A 22,083-nucleotide genomic window follows, 5' to 3' on the forward strand; every position below is an offset into this window, starting at 1 on the left:
CATTGATGATGACGACCGTGTTCTCATACCTAATGCTGCTCCTCACGTCCCATTTCCCCCCTCACCCCACAATCTCTTCTCATCTACAACCTGCTGACAGTGTAAGCATGGACATCTTGCTTTCCCACCACTCCCCTGCTCATAACCGCATCATTGTGCCACTCTCCTTTCAGACACCCAAGAACTGTCAGCCGCCCAGCCCAGAGCACAAAGTGGAGGAGCAGAGTGTTGGAGAAGAGGCACCATCACTCGATCTGACACACCCAGGCACCAGCTCAGAAAATGGCAGTGCGCGGACTTTAGAGGGGAGTACCGGGGGGGCGCGGGATCTGCATGTGGCGAGTCACCGGGCACGGGCGGGGCTGCAGCCAGGCCGGGAGAAAGGGTGGCCCGGGTGCCAGCTCCGCCGGAGGGCGAGGTCGCACACGAGTTCTGCTGCACAGTTCGCACGTGAGTCTGAGATGCGGACTTGGACGGGGGGCGGCCTTCAGGAGAAGGTGTGATGGGCGTGCACACGGACACGCGGGCCTGCCACAGAGCCTCTTGTCACTGCCAAGGCGCGTGGAGCCATCCAGCTCCAACTTTGCACGAGGCTTTGCGCGGAGCTGGGCGTCCCATGGTTTCCAGGGTGGGAGTGATGGGCAGCTCCGTGAGAGAACATTTTTGGGGGGCGACCGCTTTGCGGAACACCTCCGTTCAGTCCGTAAGGGGGACCCCGAGCTCCTGGTTGCCTGTCACTTTAATTCTCCACTCCACTCCCACTCGGAGCTCACCGCCCACGGCCTCTTGCATTGTTCCACGGAAGCTCAACGTAAGCTCGAGGAACAGCACCTCATCTTTCGATTAGGCACTTTACCGCCTTCCGGACTCAACATCGAGTTCTACAATTTCAGATCATAACCTCGGCCCGCATCATAATATATATATATATTTTTTATCCACACTTTTTGTCTGTCTTTTTCTTCTCTCCCACGTGGCAGCTGTCTTTCATTCTGCCAGCACACTTTACACTTAGAAACAGAGAAACATAGAAGATAGGAGCAGGAGTAGGCCATTCGGCCCCTCGAGCCCGCTCCGCCATTCGATGAGATCATGGCTGATCATCCAAACTCAGTACCCGGTCCCTGCCTTCTCCCCATATCCCTTGATACCTTTAGCCTTAAGAAATATATCCAACTCCTTCTTGAATATATTTAATGAATTGGCCTCAACCGCCTTCTGTGGTAGAGAATTCCACAGGTTCACCACTCTCTGGGTGAAGAAATTCCTCCTCATCTCTGTCCTAAATGGCTTACCCCTTATCCTTAGACTGTGACCCCTGGTTCTGGACTGCCCGACCATCGGGAACATTCTACCTGCATCTAGTTTGTCCAGACCTGTCAGAATTTTATAACTTTCGATGAGATCCCCTCTCATTCTTCTAAACTCCAGCGAGTATAAGCCCAATCAACCCAATCTCTCCTCATACATCATTCCTGCCATCCCAGGGATCAGCCTTGTGAATCTTCGCTGAACTCCTTCCATGGCAAGAACATCCTTCCTCAGATAAGGTGACCAAAACTGCACACAGTGCTCAAGGTGTGGTCTCACCAAGGCCCTGTACAACTGCAGCAGAACATCCTTGCTCCTGTACTCAAACCCTTTTGCTATGAAGGCCAACATACCATTTGCCTTCTTCACCGCCTGCTGCACCTGCATGCTTACCTTCAGCGACTGGTGCACAAGGACACCCAGGTCTCGTTGCACTTCCCCTTCTCCCAATCTATTGCCATTCAGATAATAGTCTGCCTTCCTGTTTTTGACACCAAAGTGGATAACCTCGCATTTATCCACATTATATTGCATCTGCCACGCTTCTGCCCAATCACCCAACCTGTCCAAATCATCCTGGAGTTTCTCGGTATCCTCCTTGCAGCACACACGCCCACCCAGCTTTGTGTCATCTGCAAACTTGGAGATATTACATCTAGTTCCCTTATCTAGATCATTAATGTGTATTGTGAATAGCTGGGGTCCAAGGACCGATCCCTGCGGTACCTCACTAGTCACTGCCTGCCACTCGGAAAAAGACCCGTTTATTCCAACTCTCTGCTTTCTGTCTGCCAACCAGTTCTCTATCCAAGTCAATACCTTGTCCCCAATCCCATGTGCCTTAACTTTACACACTAATCTCTTATGCGGGACCTTATCGAAAGCCTTTTGAAAGTCCAAATACACCACATCTACTGGTTCTCCCTTATCTATTTTCCCAGTTACATCTAGGTCCATCCTTTGTTTCTTAACCTGTTCCTTTGATTTTACCTATAAAATTCTAACAGGACGAGACAGACTAGATGCAGGGAGGATGTTCCCGATGGTCGGGGGAGTCCAGAACCAGGGGTCACAGTCTAAGGATAAGGGGTAAGCCATTTAGGACTGAGATGAGGAGGAATTTCTTCACCCAGAGAGTGGTGAACCTGTGGAGTTCTCTGCCACAGAAGGCAGTGGAGGCAAATTCATTAAATATATTCAAGAAGGAGTTAGATATATTTCTTAAGGCTAAAGGGATCAAGGGATATGGAGAGAAGGCAGGGACCGGGTACTGAATTTGGATGATCAGCCATGATCTCATTGATAAATCACCTGGACCTGATGGCTTACATCCTAGGGTCTTGAGGGAAGTGGCGGTAGGGATTGTGGATGCATTGGTAGTAATTTTCCAAAACCCCCTGGACTCACCAAAGGTCCCGGCAGACTGGAAAACTGCTAATGTAACACCCTTATTTAAAAAGGGCAGTAGACAGAAGGCTGGAAACTATAGACCGGTTAGCCTAACATCTGTGGTAGGTAAAATTTTGGAGTCCATTATTAAGGAGACAGTAACAGGACATTTGGATAATCATAATTTAATAGGACAAAGTCAGCATGGTTTTATGAAGGGGAAGTCATGTTTGACAAATTTGCTGGAGTTCTTTGCGGAAGTAACATATAGGGTGGATAAAGGGGAACCAGTGGACTTAGTGTATTTAGACTTCCAAAAGGCATTTGACAAGGTGCCACACAAAAGATTATTGCTTAAGATAAAAAATCACGGGATTGGGGGTAATATTCTGGCATGGATAGAGGATTGGCTATCTAACAGAAGGCAGAGAGTTGGGATAAATGGTTCATTCTCAGACTGGCAATCAGTAACTAGTGGTGTTCCGCAGGGGTCAGTGCTGGGTCCCCAACTCTTTACAATCTATATTAACGATTTGGAGGAGGGGACCGAGTGTAACATATCAAAGTTTGCAGATGATACTAAGATGGGAGGGAAAGTAGTGAGTGAGGAGGACATAAAAAACCTGCAAGGGGACATAGACAGGCTAAGTAAGTGGGCAGCGATTTGGCAGATGGAATACAATACTGGAAAGTGTGAGGTTATGCACTTTGGCAGGAAAAATCGTAGAGCAAGTTATTATCTTAATTGCAAGAAACTGGAAAGTACTGAAGTACAAAGGGATCTGGGGGTCCTGGTGCACGAAACTCAAAAGGTTAGTATGCAGGTGCAGCAAGTGATTAAGAAGGCCAATGGAATGTTGGCTTTCATTGCTAGGGGGATAGAATATAAAAATAGGGAGGTATTGCTTCAGTTGTACAAGGTATTGGTGAGACCACACCTGGAATACTGCGTACAGTTTTGGTGTCCATACTTAAGAAAGGACATGCTTGCTCTCGAGTCAGTACAAAGAAGGTTCACTCGGTTAATCCTGGGGATGAGGGGATGGACATATGAGGAGAGGTTGAGTAGATTGGGACTCTACTCATTGGAGTTCAGAAGAATGAGAGGTGATCTTATTGAAACATATAAGATTGTGAAGGGGTTGGATCGGGTGGATGCGGGGAAGATGTTCCCGATGATGGGTGAAACTAGAACTAGGGGGCATAGTCTTAGAATAAGGGGCTGCTCTTTCAAAACTGAGATGAGGAGGAACTACTTCACTCAGAGGGTGGTAGGTCCATGGAATATGCTGCCCCAAAAAGCTGTAGAAGCTACATCATTACATAAATTTAAAACAGAAATAGACAGTTTCCTAGAAGTAAAGGGAATTAAGGGTTACAGGGAGCGGGCAGGAATGTGGACATGAGTCTAGGTTCGGATCGGTCATGGCCCTGTGGGTAGCGGAGCGGGCCCAGGGGCCGTGTAGCCTGATCTTGCTCCTATTTCGTGTGTCTAATTCTGTTAGATTCAGGAGATGGTTCTGTGATAGTAGATTGGCGGTTAGGATCAGATCAGCCATGATCTCATTGAATGGCGGAGCGGGCTCGAGGGGCCGATTGGCCTACTCCTGCTCCTATCTTCTATGTTTTCTATGAATATCTCTTAATGTCTCCTGCCTTCCATCCTATCACAGACCTTCCCATTTTGTTCTTTCATCCCCTCCCCCCTTTCCCAGCCCCAACGCGTGCTTAAAAAATCTGTCCCATTTCCTGCTTTTTTTCCAGCTCTGACGAAAGGTCATCGACCTGAAACGTTAACTCTGTTTCTCTCTCTACAGATGCTGCCCGACCTGCTGAGTTTGTCCAGCGTTTTCTGTTTTTACTCCATGAGAGGACTTGTGGACTGGACCATGATGCTGTAAGAATTCGCAATAATTTACAGTTCTGAAGACTAATTTTTTTGATTAAAGAATACCTGGGCATTGTGCTTTTAAATTTCCAGGGGTAAAAATGGCTGTCACACCACATGGCCGAAGACTTGGAAAGCAGTTTTCTGTGTCTGGAAGTAAGGTTCAATGGAGCGGCCAACCAAAGGGGTGTCCCCACCCCCCCCTGCAGAAGGACAATCGATGCCTGTTTACAAGACGTTACCACAGGACAATGCTTTGTTTACAAAGCAATCGAATGCTATTAGCATTTGTTTGTATATCGAGTGGATACATCTAAACTGCAGAAGAGACTTTTGGATCTTGAATGGGAAACGTTTAAGAATTGAATGGGTTTAAATCACCTAGCATTCTGGACAATAGAGCAGTTGTATCTCCCTTTTGTTTCAGCCCAGGGAGCTCCGGAAGACACATTAACCCAGTCCAACCACTCTGACTTAGCCAATCACAGCTTTCTCTTGTGTATTGGACCCTTTGGGTGGGGATTTTGCACACAGCCCTTGCAGGGCAGAACGGCAGGACCTGACCAGGTATAAAAGATAGCTGCTGAGAAGCTATCTCTCTCTTTACTTCCTGGGACCATGGGTGAGTCTCCCTCTCTCTCTCTCACTTCGCTGGACCACGTGTGAGCAGAGTTTCTGACTCCTCAACAAGGCAACCTAGCAGGAGTTAAGGGGTGGTGATTTAAGGGTATTGCTAAGATTGTTTAAATAACATTGTAGCCATTGTATCCCTCATTTTCACCGTCTGCAACCCCCTGTTATATAGTTTTACTGTAATTACTGTGTTCGTGTGGTATAGTTTATTCTTTTGATTGCAGTTTATTTAGGTAATAAAACTTGATTTTTCTCTCATCCAAACCACTTGTTCCGTTTTAGTATCATTAATTATAAGTTCCTCCACTCAGAACTAAAGGAGGGGTAGCGATTCGGTACCGCTGTTTTAAAATTGGTTTTATTGGAATTGGTCTGAGTACAGCCAAAGGCTGCAAGACCAGGAAAATTACTTTAAACCAGTTTAAAGAAGCCCCCAACCCTTACAATGCTGGGTGTGAGGGACGACGTCACAGCTTCCGCTGCAGCAGAAGGGGCAGCGACCCAACGACTGAGTGCTGCCGGGCAATCTCAGACTGCATTCATCCAATGTCATTCATTCGTGGGACATGGGCACCGCCAGCAAGACCGGCGTTAATTGCCCATCCCTAGGTTCCCTTCAGGAGGTGGTGGTGGGCGTTCTTCATGGACCGCTGCAGTCCGTGTGGTAGAGGTTAGATTGCCTCTGGTCTTTCGAATAATCAGGATCGACTGCAACCAATATGGTGGGTATATCGCGTTTAATCGAAGTTTAAGGCGGAATACAACGCACTAGCTATACAGCAAAAACCAACGACCGTGACAAGTGGTGGGCATCGGGCCCGATCGGACAGATGGCTGGCGTGCATGAACAGCTCTCCTCTCTCTCTCGAACTAACCAAGAGTGTTAGACTGAAGTCAGCATAGATCCACCCTCGGGAGTGCTCCGCTCCGCTCCGCTCCACTCCACCATCCGCGCTGGAGGTTATTCAGCTCTTCCTTTGTTCGGGGTGGATCTGGAGTAGAATATGCTGAGGACTGGTTCCTCCTTTCCTCATCCAGCCCTCTCCGCCCAAGTCAGATGTACCATTCTTGGCCTTCAGTTGCTCGTAGCTGCTTGTTATTGGTTATTTATGTCCAAAGCTGTTCATGCAGCTTATTAACTATTTCATTCCATTATCAGACTATTGTAAAATAGAATGAATCATTAAATTCCCAAAGATACCCTCTATTCTATTCTCACACATTGGTTAACTTACACATGTTAGCAAGCAGTTTTGTTAAACAAAGTTAAAATCCTAACTTAGCATTACAATATGGTTATTAGCTGTAATGGAAGAAACATAGGCATTGGGCCTTGGTTGGCAAAATGAAAGATACAGTCAGCAACCTTCCCAGCTCACAAACAGCTAGCCTGGGAAGCAAGGTCATATGTGACTGCCACGGTGTAGAATGTTACATCTGCAGGGAATTTAAAACACAGGCAAATTTTAAGCATCTAGACCCAGTATTATCCGCGTCACAATTTAATTCACGTAACCATATCCATTTTAGGTACCCCTAATTTCTAACAGTGTGGTGAAGGTGCTTTCACAGTGTTATTAGCGAGGGAGATCCAGGACTTTTGACCCAGCGAAGATGAAGGACCGGCAATGTAATTTGAGGGGAACATGCGGTGGTGGTGTTCCCATGCACCTGCTGCCCTTGTCCTTCTAGGTGGAAGAGGTCGCGGGTTTGGGAGGTGCTGCCGAAGGAGCCTTGGCGAGTTGCGGCAGTGCATCTTGTAGATGGTACACACTGCAGCCACGGTACGCCGGTGGTGGAGGGAGTGAATGTTTAAGGTGGTGGATGGGGTGCCAATCAAGTGGGCTGCTTTGTCCTGGATGGTGTTCAGCTTCTTGAGTGTTGTTGGAGCTGCACTCATCCAGGCAAGTGGAGAGTATTCCATCACACTCCTGACTTGTGCCTTGTAGATGGTGGAAAGGTTTTGGGGAGTCAGGAGGTGAGGCACTCGCCACAGAATACCCAGTCTCTGACCCCGCTCTTATAGCCGCAGTATTGATGTGGCTGGTCCAGTTAAGATTCTGGTCAATTCCTCCCCCTTGCGGCCATCTACAATATCACTCTGTGCTCGAGAGATTTGTGTCCTCATTCTTGTCTTATCACGGACATTCTACGTGGAGGTAGGATGATCCCACCCACCAGGGCAGGGGATGCTTACAGTCGCAAGGCCTTCCCGTGATGTTTAACTTACTGAGCAGACCTTGGTGCAGATAATAGACTAAACCTCCCTTTTCCCCTTTAAGTTGGTGTCGTTGCAGCTTTCCAGCTGATGTGCTGGAAGTTTTAAATCATCAACAGCCCCACAGACCTTGGCCACCCAACTTGACCCATTTTCCCAAAGCATGCTGGGTAAAGGTACTGGGGTCCGGTCTCACAACTTCCATGCTTCACCATCAGTGGATGAGAAGTAAAGCTTCAAAACATTCCTCAACAACCAGACACAAGGACTGTCCGTTAGATAATCTGAGGTCGAGTTAAGGACTAACCTTCACCTTGGAGTCATATTTATATCAGTTACCTGCCCTTCTCTTCCCACTCCCCAATCATGGACACTTTTTCACCCACCTGCAATCAATTGAAATATCTAGAGAATACGCACACGCGCACGCGCACACTGAACATTCACTGTTCCGCTCTCTTGTGGAGCCCAGATTGTGGGTTATCGATTCTGGGGAAAACCATTCAAACCTCCCCCAGGCAGGACCAGTGGGGATCAGCATCAGACCAATCATTGGGGTCCCTTTCCCTCTCTCCCTCAGTGTCTCTTTCTGTCTCTCCCTGTGTCCCTTTCTGTCTCTCCCTCAGTGTCTCTTTCCCTCTCTCCCTCAGTGTCTCTTTCTCTCTCTTCTTCAGTATCCCTTTCTCTCCCTCAGTGTCTCTGTCTCTCTCTCTCCCCCAGTGTCTCTTTCTCTCTCCCTCAGTGTCCCTTTCTCTCCCTCAGTGTCTCTGTCTCTCTCTCTCCCCCCCGTGTCTCTTTCTCTCTCCCCCCCGTGTCTCTTTCTCTCTCCCTCAGTGTCCCTTTCTTTCTCCCTCAGTGTCCCTTTCTCTCTCCCTCAGTGTCTCTTTCCCTCTCTCCCTCGGTGTCTCTTTCCCTCTCTCCCTCAGTGTCTCTTTCCCTCTCTCCCTCAGTGTCTCTTTCCCTCTCTCCCTCAGTGAACCCTTTCCCTCTCTCCCTCAGTGTCTCTTTCCCTCTCTCCCCCAGTGTCTCTTTCACTCTCTGACCTCTTGTGCATCCTGATTTTAATTGCCCTACCATTGGTGGTCAGGCTTTCAGCTTCCAAGGCCCTAAGCTCTGGAATTCCCTCCCTAAACCTCTCCGCCTCTCTCTCCTCCTTTAACACCCTCCTTAAAACCTACCTCTCACCTGTCCTAAATCTCCTTATGGGGCTGCATGTAAAATTTTGTTTGGTAACGCAAGTATGAAGTGCCTTGGGATCTTTTATTATGTTACAGGCGCTATATAAAAAAAAGCTGTTGTTTTGTGTGTGTGAGTATGGGTATGAATATATGTGAGCTTGAGTGTGTGTATCTGTCTGTATGTTTTTAGATCTCGTATTTTGTAATAAGACGGGGTTAATTAGTAATCTCATAGGAAAGGATCCTCTGGGGAAGAGTGATCATAATATGATAACATTTCACTTTGAGTTTGAGAGTGACATACTTAAATCCGAAACTAGAGTCTTAAACTTAAAGTAATAAATATCAGTAGAGAAAAAATAATTGAGAAACTTAAGGGACAGATCCCCTGGACCTGACGGCCTACATCCTAGGGTTCTAAAAGAGGTGGCTGCAGAGATAGTGGATGCATTGGTTGTGATCTTCCAAAATTCCCTATATTCTACAATGGCCTCAGCGGATTGGAAGGTAGCAAATGTAACAATGCTATTCAAGAAAGGAGGGAGAGAAAAAACAGGGATCTACAGGCCAATTTGGCCGGACATCAGTTGTTGGGAAAATGCTGGAATCCATTATTAAGGAAGAGGTAACAGGGTGCTTCGAAAATCACAATATGGTTAGGCAGAGTCAACATCGTTTGATGAAAGGGAAATCATGTTTGACAAATTTATTCGTTTTTTGAGGATGCAACTAGCAGTGTAGATAAAGGGGAACCAGTGGATGGAGTATATTTGGATTTCCAAAAGGCATTCAATAAGGTGCCACATAAAAGTTTATTACACAGGATTAGGGCTCATGGGGTTGGGGGTAATATAGTAGCATGGATAGAGGATAGGTTAACAGACAGAATACAGAGAGTAGGGATAACTGGGTCATTTTCAGGTTGGCAGGCTGTAACTAGTGGGGTGCCGCAAGGATCCGTGCTTGGGCCTCAGCTATTTACAATCTATATCAATGACTTGGATGAAGGGACCAATTGTAATGTATCCAAGTTTGCTGATGATACAAAGCTCGGTGGGACAGTAAGCTGTGAGGAGAACACAAAGACTCTGCAAAGGGATATAGATAGACTGAGTGAGTGGGCAGTAAGGTGGCAGATGGAGTGTAATGTGGGGAAATGTGTGGTTATATCCTTTGGTAAGAAGAATAGAAAAACAGAATATTTTTTAAATGATGAGAAACTATCAAATGTTGGTGTTCAGAGAGATTTAGGTGTCCTCGTACAGGAAACGGAGAGCGTTAGCATGGAAGCAATTAGGAAGGCAAATGGCATGTTAGCATTTATTGCAAGGGATTTGGTGTACAAGGGTAAGGAAGCCTTGCTCCAATTGTACAGGGCTTTTGGTGAGACCACACCTGGAGTACTGTGCACAATGTTCGTCTCCTTATCTGAGGAAGGATGTCCTTACCTTAAAGGCAGTGCAAAATGGTTCACTAGATTGATTCCTGGGATGAGAGGGTTGTCTATGAGGAGAGATTGTGTAGAATGGGCCTGTACTCTCTGGAGTTCAGAATGAGAGGTCGTCGTCGTACGTGTCTTCACACTGTTCCCTTTGGGGAACTGTATGAAGTGGTGGAAGGATTTCTGGCCGCAATTAACGCTCCTTCCGTGACCGTAACCATCTTCGTACCAGCCATTAGAGTGGTTAGTCCTATGGCAGGAGGGTTTTACAGGCTCCCACAACCCATACGAGGAGGGGGGGCGGCCACCCACACCCACGGACGCAAGTATCCCGCTGGATGTCAACCCAGAATTTAGAGCCGGAGCTCCGACTCCACTTGCCGGGACTGTCTGGAGCGGGGTTCGAAAACCCTACGCCTTCTGGCCCAGCGGCGGGGTTGCTGCCGCTACGCCAAAGGCCCACTCCAGAATGAGAGGTGATCTCATTGAAACATATAAGATTCTGCTGGGGGGTTGACAGGGTAGATGCGGAGAGATTCTCTCTCCTGGCTGGAGTGTCTAGAACTAGGAGACATAGACGGAAAAATTCAGTTGGTTGCGCCTCCCGTTAGCACCTGAAGAGGGCGCTAACAGGACGCAAACCAACTAGCTCCCGGGCGCGGCCCTGCCCACTCCTCCCGCAAAATTCAGCGGGAGGTTAGCGCTGGCACTAACCGGTACTGGCGATGACGTCATCGGTGTGCGCAGCGCCCCGCTCACACCCCGGCCACGATCTTCGGGAGCGCCCCCTGACTCACCGCCGGACGCTATGTCTGACAGGGTCAAGGGGGCGTACCTGCGGCCAGGGAGGCGCAATTTAAAGGCGAGGTGTGGGGCGGCCATTTTTGTTGCAGGTCGCCTGCCAGCACCTGCCTGCGCTCCCGTCCCAGACCTCCTGAAACGCCCACCCCCCGCGGAGTGCTAGCTGCACTCCAAGAGCCCGGCACTTCTCTTAGGTGCTGGGCTCTTTTGCCTGCACTCCCGATCCTCGGGGGCCCAGCTGGGCCCCAGATCGCGCTGCACAAGGCCCCTCCCCTTTAAGAAGGGGAGGAAGGCCTGCAATTCCACAGCGCGACGTGCCGCAGCGTGTGGCGCTGCGACACATAACGCCGCAATATTGACTCACAGCGCTACAAGAGGGATGCAGGGCGCAACCACTCAATTTCCGGCGCGGGGACACTAATTTTTCCAGGGTGCTGCTCAATTTTTAGCCCATAGTCTCAGGATAAGGGGTCGGCCATTTAGGACTGAGATGAGGAGGAATTTCTTCACTCAGAGCGTTGTGATCCTTTGAAATTCTCTGCTCCAAGGGGCTGTGCATGCTGAGTCTTTGAGTATATTCAAGGCTGAGATCGATAGATTTTTGGACTCTCGGGGAATCGAGGGATATGGAGATCGGGCGGGAAAGTGGAGTTGAGGTCAATGATCAGCCATGATCTTATTGAATAGCGGAGCAGGCTCGAGGGGCCGTATGGCCCACTCCTGCTCCTAATTCTTATATTTTTATATGTGTGCGTTTGTGGGTGTGAGTGGGTGTATTGTTTGAGTCAGAGTGTGTGAGTGATTTTGTGAATGTATCTGTGTGTGTAAGAATGGCGTATGAGTGTGCGTCTGTGTGTGAGTGAGTGTGAGTGTGTGTTGTGTGGGTGTGTTGATTGAGTGAGTGTGTGAATCTGTGTGTGTGTGTGTGTGAGTGAGTGTGGGTGTGTGTTGTGTGGGTATGTTGATTGAGTGAGTGAGTGTGTGAGAATGTGTGTGAGTGTGAGTCTGCGTGGTAGTGAGTGTGGGTGTGTGAATGTGTGTGAGCGTCTGTATGTCTGAGTGTGTGAGTGAGTTTGGGTGTGAGTGTGTGTTGTGTGGGTGTGTTAATTGAGTGAGTGAGTGAGAATGTGTATGAGTGAGTCTGCATGGTAGTGTGGGTGTGTGAGTGAGTGTGTGAGAAAGTGTGTGAATGAGTGTGGGTTTGTGAGTGTGTGTGTGTGTGAGCGTCTGTGTGTGTGTATGTCTGTGAGTGTGAGTATTCCAGTGTTCTGGACAGTGAGGAGCTGGGAAGTGATCAGCTCCTTTTCCTCTAGTCCATCACCTGGAAGGCCTTCACCAGCACCCTCTTGCTGTCCTCCGCCATCTCCTCCACGGCCATCGCCAGCAGGTTGCAGGTGTTGATATAGTTGATTCCGCCAGTCATGAGATTTGGAATCAATGGCAGCGATTGATCAAATATACCCAGCACTTGATTCGTCTTTTCAATCTTTGTTAGCTCCTTCAGGACAGTGTTGTATGACACCTCCTTTCCAAATGTGGACTTTACTTCTGATCTGAGCTCCTCCATCATCTTCCCCTCTCTCTTCGCCAGTCTCCAGAGGGATTTGTCATCCAGACCGAAGATGGTGTGGTAGGAGGTGAGCCTCTTGACCAACAGGAGAACGTCACAAGCAATGGCGAGTCCTCGGATTGGCACCGCAGCAGCAGTAGCCGACAGGAGGGCAAACTTCCAAGTGTCACGCATTAGGATCTCTTTCTTCTTCTCTACGATCAATGAGGTGATATTGGGGAGAGAAAACAAAAAGGCCCGTCTCTTCAGAGCAGGAAGATCCTTTTCCAGAACATCCTGCAGTTTCTCAAGGTAAAACATATCCAGGTTCCGACTAGCAACCAGGAAGACTTTTGGAGATTTTATCCCATCCCTCTTCAAACGCTCAACGGAGTCATTCCAGAATTTCTCCAGGGTTTTCTCCTCATTGTACTGGGACTTCTCACGATGTTTGGCTGAATCCAGGTCCAGGTCTAGTTTGCTTCGGACAAAATAAAATTTCTTCTTCCTCTGCTGAATTTCTGTGGCCAGATATACATCATTCTCTGTAAAGCGAGAGGCACTGAGGATAATGAAGAAATCGTATCGCTCAAAGTTGACGCGATCCAAATATTCACTGGCTTTAAAGTTTGGGGTTCCAATCCCAGGGAGGTCCCAGATATTGACGGTAGCATTGTTCGGGTATTGATAAGCTGTCGGTTCCATTGTCGTTTCGGTTTCCCCTGTTGGGGCTGCCCCTTCTTCACCATCGTCAATACCCCGTAAAGCATTGATGAAGGATGACTTACCAGTGCCTGAAACCCCCGTCACTGCAATCTGAAGTGTAATACTCTCGGATTTCTCCAAATCCAAATGTATTTGCTGAACGACCGCATCCAGCCCACCGCTGTTGAACAGATTCTTGTACGTAGTTTCTTCAGCAACACCGGCCATTGTGGATCTGTAAGTGGAGATAGAGTTCAGAGAGGCACAAATCGAATGTCTTGAATTTTTAAATTTGTATTTTTGCATTGATATATTCAGCATGCAAATCCATAACTCCCAAATCCCAAGTACCTGAGTTGGACGGTTTGTCTATCATGGGGGTGAATTCCTTTGTGGTGTCTCCAATGTGATAGATACACCGTCCTTTCCCCCTCTGGGACCGGGTGTCACAGTGCGTTAGATAAACCGTCCTTTCCCCCTCTGGGACCGGGTGTCACAGTGTGTTAGATACACCGTCCTTTCCCCCTCTGGGACCGGGTGTCACAGTGCGTTAGATACACCGTCCTTTCCCCCTCTGGGACCGGGTGTCACAGTGCGTTAGATACACTGTCCTTTCCCCCTCTGGGACCGGGTGTCACAGTGTGTTAGATACACCGTCCTTTCCCCCTCTGGGACCGGGTGTCACAGTGTGTTAGATACACCGTCCTTTCCCCCTCTGGGACCGGGTGTCACAGTGCGTTAGATAAACCGTCCTTTCCCCCTCTGGGACCGGGTGTCACAGTGCGTTAGATACACTGTCCTTTCCCCCTCTGGGACCGGGTGTCACAGTGCGTTAGATACACCGTCCTTTCCCCCTCTGGGACCGGGTGTCACAGTGCGTTAGATACACCGTCCTTTCCCCCTCTGGGACCGGGTGTCACAGTGCGTTAGATACACCGTCCTTTCCCCCTCTGGGACCGGGTGTCACAGTGCGTTAGATAAACCGTCCTTTCCCCCTCTGGGACCGGGTGTCACAGTGCGTTAGATACACTGTCCTTTCCCCCTCTGGGACCGGGTGTCACAGTGCGTTAGATACACCGTCCTTTCCCCCTCTGGGACCGAGTGTCACAGTGCGTTAGATACACCGTCCTTTCCCCCTCTGGGACCGAGTGTCACAGTGCGTTAGATACACCGTCCTTTCCCCCTCTGGGACCGGGTGTCACGGTGCGTTAGATACACTGTCCTTTCCCCCTCTGGGACCGGGTGTCACAGTGCGTTAGATACACTGTCCTTTCCCCCTCTGGGACCGGGTGTCACGGTGCGTTAGATACACTGTCCTTTCCCCCTCTGGGACCGGGTGTCACGGTGCGTTAGATACACTGTCCTTTCCCCCTCTGGGACCGAGTGTCATAGTGCGTTAGATACACCGTCCTTTCCCCCTCTGGGACCGGGTGTCACAGTGCGTTAGATACACGGTCCTTTCCCCCTCTGGGACCGGGTGTCACAGTGCGTTAGATACACTGTCCTTTCCCCCTCTGGGACCGGGTGTCACAGTGCGTTAGATACACTGTCCTTTCCCCCTCTGGGACCGGGTGTCACAGTGCGTTAGATACACCGTCCTTTCCCCCTCTGGGACCGAGTGTCATAGTGCGTTAGATACACTGTCCTTTCCCCCTCTGGGACCGGGTGTCACAGTGCGTTAGATACACCGTCCTTTCCCCCTCTGGGACCGGGTGTCACGGTGCGTTAGATACACTGTCCTTTCCCCCTCTGGGACCGGGTGTCACAGTGCGTTAGATACACTGTCCTTTCCCCCTCTGGGACCGGGTGTCACGGTGCGTTAGATACACTGTCCTTTCCCCCTCTGGGACCGGGTGTCACGGTGCGTTAGATACACTGTCCTTTCCCCCTCTGGGACCGAGTGTCATAGTGCGTTAGATACACCGTCCTTTCCCCCTCTGGGACCGGGTGTCACAGTGCGTTAGATACACTGTCCTTTCCCCCTCTGGGACCGGGTGTCACAGTGCGTTAGATACACTGTCCTTTCCCCCTCTGGGACCGGGTGTCACAGTGCGTTAGATACACCGTCCTTTCCCCCTCTGGGACCGGGTGTCACAGTGTGTTAGATACACTGTCCTTTCCCCCTCTGGGACCGGGTGTCACAGTGCGTTAGATACACTGTCCTTTCCCCCTCTGGGACCGGGTGTCACAGTGCGTTAGATACACTGTCCTTTCCCCCTCTGGGACCGGGTGTCTCCAATGTGATAGATACACTGTCCTTTCCCCCTCTGAGAGTGGGTGTCACAGTGTGTAAGATACACTGTCCTTTCACCCTCTGGGACCGGGTGTCACAGAGCGTTAGATACACTGTCCTTTCCCCCTCTGGGACCGGGTGTCACAGTGTGTTAGATACACTGTCCTTTCCCCCTCTGGGACCGGGTGTCACGGTGCGTTAGATACACTGTCCTTTCCCCCTCTGAGAGTGGGTGTCACAGTGTGTTAGATACACTGTCCTTTCCCCCTCTGGGACCGGGTGTCACAGTGCGTTAGATACACTGTCCCTTCCCACTCTGGGAGTGGGTGTCACAGTGTGTTAGATACACTGTCCTTTCCCCCTCTGGGACCGGGTGTCACGGTGCGTTAGATACACTGTCCTTTCCCCCTCTGAGAGTGGGTGTCACAGTGTGTTAGATACACTGTCCTTTCCCCCTCTGGGACCGGGTGTCACAGTGCATGAGAGACACTGTCCTTTCCCACTCTGGGAGTCGGTGTCACAGTGGGTTAGATACACTGTCCTTTCCCCCTCTGGGACCGGGTGTGTCAGTGCATTAGATACACTGTCCTTTCCCACTCTGGGACCGGGTGTCACAGTGCGTTAGATACACTGTCCTTTCCCACTCTGGGAGAGGGTGTCACAGTGCATTAGATACACTGTCCTTTCCCCCTCTGGCACCAGGTGTCACAGTGCGTTAGATGCACTGTCCTTTCCCCATCTGGGACCGGGTGTCACAGTGCATTAGATACACTGTCTTTTCCCCCTCTGGGACCGGGAGTAACAATGCGTTAGATACACAGTCCTTTCCCCCTCTGGGACCGGGTGTCACGGAGCGTTAGATACACTGTCCTTTCCCCCTCTGGGACCGGGTGTCACAGTGCATTAGATACACTGTCTTTTCCCCCTCTGGGACCGGGTGTCACGGTGCGTTAGATACACAGTCCTTTCCCCCTCTGGGACCGGGTGTCACGGAGCGTTAGATACACTGTCCTTTCCCCCTCTGGGACCGGGTGTCACAGTGCGTTAGATACACTGTCTTTTCACCCTCTGGGACCGGGTGTCACAGTGGGTTAGATACACTGTCTTTTCGCCCTCTGGGAGCGGGTGTCACAGTGCGTTAGATACACTGTCCTTTCTCCCTCTGGGAGTGGGCGTCACGGTGGGTTAGATACACACTGTCGTTTCCCCATCTGGGACCGGGTGTCAAAGTGTGTTAGATATACTGTCCTTTCCCCCTCTGGGACTGGGTGTCACAGTGCATTAGATGCACTGTCCTTTCCCCCTCTGGGACCGGGTGTCACAGTGCGTTAGATACACTGTAGTTCCCCCTCTGGGACCGAGTGTCATAGTGCGTTAGATACACTGTCCTTTCCCCCTCTGGGACCTGGTGTAATGGTGCGTTAGAGACACTGTCCTTTCCCACTCTGTGACCGGGTATCACGGTGTGTTAGATACACTGTCCTTTCCCCCTCTGGGACCGGGTGTCACAGTGCGTTAGATACACTGTCTTTTCCCACTCTGGGACCGGGTGTCACAGTGCATTAGATACACTGTCATTTCCCCCTCTGGCACCGGGTGTCATAGTGCGTTAGAGACACTGTCCTTTTCCACTCTGGGAGTGGGTGTCACAGTGGGTTAGATACACTGTCGTTTCCCCCTCTGGGACCGGGTGTCACAGAGCATTAGAGACACTGTTCTTTCCCACTCTGGGAGTGGGTGTCACAGTGCGTTAGATACGCTGTCCTTTCCCCCTCTGGGACCGGGTGTCACAGAGCATTAGATACACTGTCCTTTCCCCATCTGGGACCGGGTGTCACAGTGCGTTAGATACACTGTCCTTTCCCACTCTGGGACCGGGTGTCACGCTGTGTTAGATACACTGTCCTTTGCCCCTCTGAGATCGGGTGTCACAGTGCGTTATATACACTGTCCTTTCCCCCTCTGGGACTGGGTGTCTCAGTGCGTTAGATACACTGTCCTTTCCCCCTCTGGGACCGGGTGTCACAGTGCGTTAGATACACTGTCCTTTCCCCCTCTGGGACCGGGTGTCATAGTGTGTTAGATACACCGTCCTTTCCCCCTCTGGGACCGGGTGTCACAGTGCATTAGATACACTGTCCTTTCCCACTCTGGCACCGTGTGTCACAGTGCGTTTGATACACTGTCCTTTCCCCCTCTGGGACCGGCTGTCACAGTGCATTAGATACACTGTCCTTTCTCCCTCTGGGACCGGGTGTCACAGTGCATTAGATACACTGTCCTTTCTCCCTCTGGGACCGGGTGTCACAGTGCGTTAGATACACTGTCCTTTCCCCCTCTGGGACCGGGTGTCACAGTGCATTAGATACACTGTCCTTTCTCCCTCTGGGACCGGGTGTCACAGTGCGTTAGAGACACTGTCCTTTCCCACTGTGGGAGTGGGTGTCACAGTTCATTAGATACACTGTCCTTTCCCCCTCTGGGACCGGGTGTCACAGTGCATTAGAGACACTGTCCTTTCCCACTCTGGGAGTGGGTGTCACAGTTCATTAGATACACTGTCCTTTCCCCCTCTGGCACCGGGTGTCACAGTTCATTAGATACACTGTCCTTTCCCACTGTGGGACTGGCTGTCACCGTGTGTTAGATACACTGTCCTTTCCCCCTCTGGGACCGGGTGTCACAGTGTGTTAGATACACTGTCCTTTCCCCCTCTGGGACCGGGTATACACAGTGCGTTAGATACACTGTCCTTTCTTCCTTTGGGACAGGGTGTCACGGTGCTTTAGAAACACTGTCCTTTCCCCCTCTGGGACCGTGTGTCACAGTTTGTGAGATGCACTGTCCTTTCCCCCTCTGGGACCGTTAAACACTCATGCGGAAGGAACAGCACAGTTTAGATACAGAGTAAAGTTCTGTCTACACCGTCCCATCAAACACTTCCAGTGGAGGGTCAGCACAGGTTAGATAGAGAGTAAAGCTCCCTCCACACTGCCCCATCAAACATTCCCAGGGCAGGTACAGCACGGGTTAGATACAGAGTAAAGCACCCTATACACTGTCCCGTGAATTAATCCCAGAGCAGGTATAGCATGGGGGTAGATACAGGATAAAGCTCCCTCTGCACTGACCCATCAAACGCTCACAGGGCAGGTACAGCACGGGTTAGATACAGAGTAAAGCTCCCTCTACACTGTCCCATCAAACACGCCCAGGGCAGGTACAGCACTGGGTTAGATACACAGTAAAGCTTCCTCTACACTGCCCATCGAACACTACCGGGGCAGGTACATCACGGGTTAGATACAGAGTAAAACTCTCTCTACACTGCCCCATCAAACACTTCCAGGGCTGGTAAAGCATGGGTTAGCGACAGAGTAAAGCTCCCTCTACACTGCCCCATCATACACTCCCAGGGCAGGTACAGCACAGGTTAGATACAGAGTAAAGCTCCTTCTACACTGCCCCATCAAACATTCCCAGGGCAGGTACAGCACGCGTTAGATACAGAGTAAATCTCCCTCTACACTGTCGCATCAAACACACCCAGGGCAGGTACAGCACAGGTTAGATACAGAGTAAAGCCCCCTCTACACTGTCCCCATCAAACACTCCCAGGGCAGGTACAGCACAGGTTAGATACAGAGTAAAGCTCCCTCTACACTGTCCCATCAAACACTCCCAGGGCAGATACAGCATGGGTTAGATACAGAGTAAATCTCCCTCTACACTGTCGCATCAAACACACCCAGGGCAATTACAGCACAGGTTAGATACAGAGTAAAGCTCCCTCTACACTGTCCCATCAAACACTCCCAGGGCAGGTACAGCACGGGTTAGATACAGAGTAAAGCTCCGTCTACACTGTCCCATCAAACACTCCCAGGGCAGATACAGCATGGGTTAGATACAGAGTAAAGCTCCCTCTACACTGTTGCATCAAACACACCCAGGGCAGTTACAGCACAGGTTAGATACAGAGTAAAGCTCCCTCTACACTGTCCCATCAAACACTCCCAGGGCAAGTACAGCACGGGTTAGATACAGAGTAAAGCTCCGTCTACACTGTTCCATCAAACACTCCCAGGGAAGGTACATCACGGGTTAGATACAGAGTAAAACTCTCTCTACACTGTCCCATCAAACACTCCCAGGGCAGGTACAGCACAGGTTAGATACAGAGTAAAGCTCCCTCTACACAGACCCATCAAACACTCCCAGGGCAGGTACAGCACGGGTTAGATACAGAGTAAAGCTCCCACTACACAGACCCATCAAACATTCCCAGGGCAGGTACAGCACGGGGTTAGATACAGAGTAAAGCTCCCTCTACACTGTCCCATCAAACACTCCCAGGGCAGGTACAGCACGGGTTAGATACAGAGTAAAGCTCCCTCTACACTGTCCCATCAATCACTCCCAGGGCAGGTACAGCACGGGGTTAGATACAGAGTAAAGCTCCCTCTACACTGTCCCATCAAACACTCCCAGGGCAGGTACAGCATGGGTTAGATACAGAGTAAAGCTCCCTCTACACTGTCCCATCAAACACTCCCAGGGCAGGTACAGCACGGGGTTAGATACAGAGTAAAGCTCCCTCTACACTTTCCCATCAAACACTCCCTGGGCAGGTACAGCACGGGTTAGATACAGAGTAAAGCTCCCTCTACACTGTCCCCATCAAACACTCCCAGGGCAGGTACAGCACAGGGTTAGATACAGAGTAAAGCTCCCTCTACACTTTCCCATCAAACACTCCCTGGGCAGGTACAGCACGGGGTTAGATACAGAGTAAATCTCCCTCTACACTGTCCCATCAATCACTCCCAGGGCAGGTACAGCACGGGGTTAGATACAGAGTAAAGCTCCCTCTACATTGTCCCATCAAACACTCCCAGGGCAGGTACAGCACGGGTTAGATACAGAGTAAAGCTCCCTCTACACTGTCCCATCAAACACTCCCAGGGCAGGTACAGCACGGGTTAGATACAGAGTAAAGCTCCCTCTACACTGTCCCATCAAACACTCCCAGGGCAGGTACAGCACGGGGTTAGATACAGAGTAAAGCTCCCTCTACACTTTCCCATCAAACACTCCCTGGGCAGGTACAGCACGGGTTAGATACAGAGTAAAGCTCCCTCTACACTGTCCCCATCAAACACTCCCAGGGCAGGTACAGCACAGGGTTAGATACAGAGTAAAGCTCCCTCTACACTTTCCCATCAAACACTCCCTGGGCAGGTACAGCACGTGGTTAGATACAGAGTAAATCTCCCTCTGCACTGTCCCATCAATCACTCCCAGGGCAGGTACAGCACGGGGTTAGATACAGAGTAAAGCTCCCTCTACACTGTCCCATCAAACACTCCCAGGGCAGGTACAGCATGGGTTAGATACAGAGTAAAGCTCCCTCTACATTGTCCCATCAAACACTCCCAGGGCAGGTACAGCACGGTGTTAGAAACAGAGTGAAGCTCCTTCTGCGCCCGGCTGATATTAGCAGCCCAAAATGGGCGATATCCAATCTTTCCCCCATAGCCTTTTACTAAGTAATAGTGAGACGCCGCTCGCTGCAGTAAGAAATCCAGACTACACATTCAGAGTAGAGGTTCTTACCCTTTAAAGAGGTCTGGGACTTCACTCTATCAGAGAATAGCTGAGGCGTTCCCTGTAGGTGGAACAATCTGGGACAAATGGACCTTCTGTGTGAGGTGAGGTTCTCTCTCTCTCTGCCTCTCAAGCTCTGAGCACCCGAACTTGGCGCAACTACATTTGAGCAGCATTTAGTTTCAGTTCCCCACCAACAACAGCGTCATTTTGTTGGACAGGAGCCAGTTTGTGTTGGGTGGAGCCAGGAGCAGGTTTCTGAGGGAGGTCCCTCTTCCCAGTCACTTGCATCCATCCGCCTACTCCGGCCTCACTCTGCGTCTAATGGCAACTTTGAAATGACTTTCATTTGTGTTGGAACAAGCTCGATGGTCCCATTGAGGAAAATGGGCCTTTTCAGCATCTCTTTCGGTCACTCTCAGGTTGTGGGCATCGCTGGCCAGGCCGGCATTTATTGCCCATCCGTCGGTGCCACTTGAGAAAGTGGGGGTGGGCCTTCTTCTTGGACCGTTGCTGATAGTGGGTTTGATACATCACTAGCGCACTCCAGAGGCAGTAAAGAGTTAACTAGGCTGGTGTGGGACTGGAGTCAGGTATATAGGCCAAATCCGGGCTGGTTTGCTCCTCGACAGAGACATTGGTGAGCCAGTTGGTTCTTCACTCCATTGGTCACTTTTACTGATTTTGTCGAACTGAATTCCAATTCTCAAACTGCCCATGTGTGGGATTTGACCTCACGTTCTCTGGGATACTCGCCCAGTAACATAACCACGACACTAACGTATCCCCCCTCATTTGCAGTCTGTTGGAAGAGTTGGGGGGTGAATTTTTGGAACAGCTGTCACTGCCTGTTGTGTTCATTCCTTGCACTGGCCTCCCAGCTTCCTCCGCTCAATCTCTTGCTCGAGCACATAGCCCGGTGCGCAAGATGGCCGCCGCGCCTGCCACACCCCAACAGCGACTGCTCGCCTAAAAACAATGTACCTCAGTGGCTGCAAAGCACGTTGGGACATCCTGAGGTTGTACACTGGGAGAATTAGTGGGGACATAATTAAAGCAATGTATAAAAGTTGCTGGGGAAAGGATCTGGGAAAGTAGACTCAACAGTGACTCGATTAGCCCGCGACCGT

The 22,083-nt window shown here is 50.2% G+C and overlaps 1 protein-coding gene and 1 long non-coding RNA gene across 2 annotated transcripts in view; one reads left to right on the forward strand and one right to left on the reverse strand.

Moving 5' to 3' along the window:
* Positions 1-22,083, forward strand: part of LOC147094570 (uncharacterized) — a 66,734-nt gene that overhangs the window by 29,863 nt on the left and 14,788 nt on the right. The window lies entirely within an intron of this gene.
* LOC147094571 (interferon-inducible GTPase 5-like) lies at positions 11,894-13,341 on the reverse strand. The gene has a single exon (XM_085974396.1). The coding sequence runs from the start codon at positions 13,339-13,341 to the stop codon at positions 12,169-12,171; it is 1,173 nt and encodes a 390-aa protein (XP_085830522.1). The 3' UTR covers positions 11,894-12,168.

The sequence above is a fragment of the Somniosus microcephalus genome, unplaced genomic scaffold (genome assembly GCF_052327205.1).
Source record: "Somniosus microcephalus isolate GS21.2 unplaced genomic scaffold, FLI_Smic_1.0 unresolved_chr1, whole genome shotgun sequence".
NCBI classification, from domain to species: domain Eukaryota; kingdom Metazoa; phylum Chordata; class Chondrichthyes; order Squaliformes; family Somniosidae; genus Somniosus; species Somniosus microcephalus.

Coding starts and splice junctions, on each gene's coding strand:
- LOC147094571 (XM_085974396.1), bottom strand. CDS start 13,341: ATGGCCGGTGTTGCTGAAGAAACTACGTACAAGAATCTGTTCAACAGC.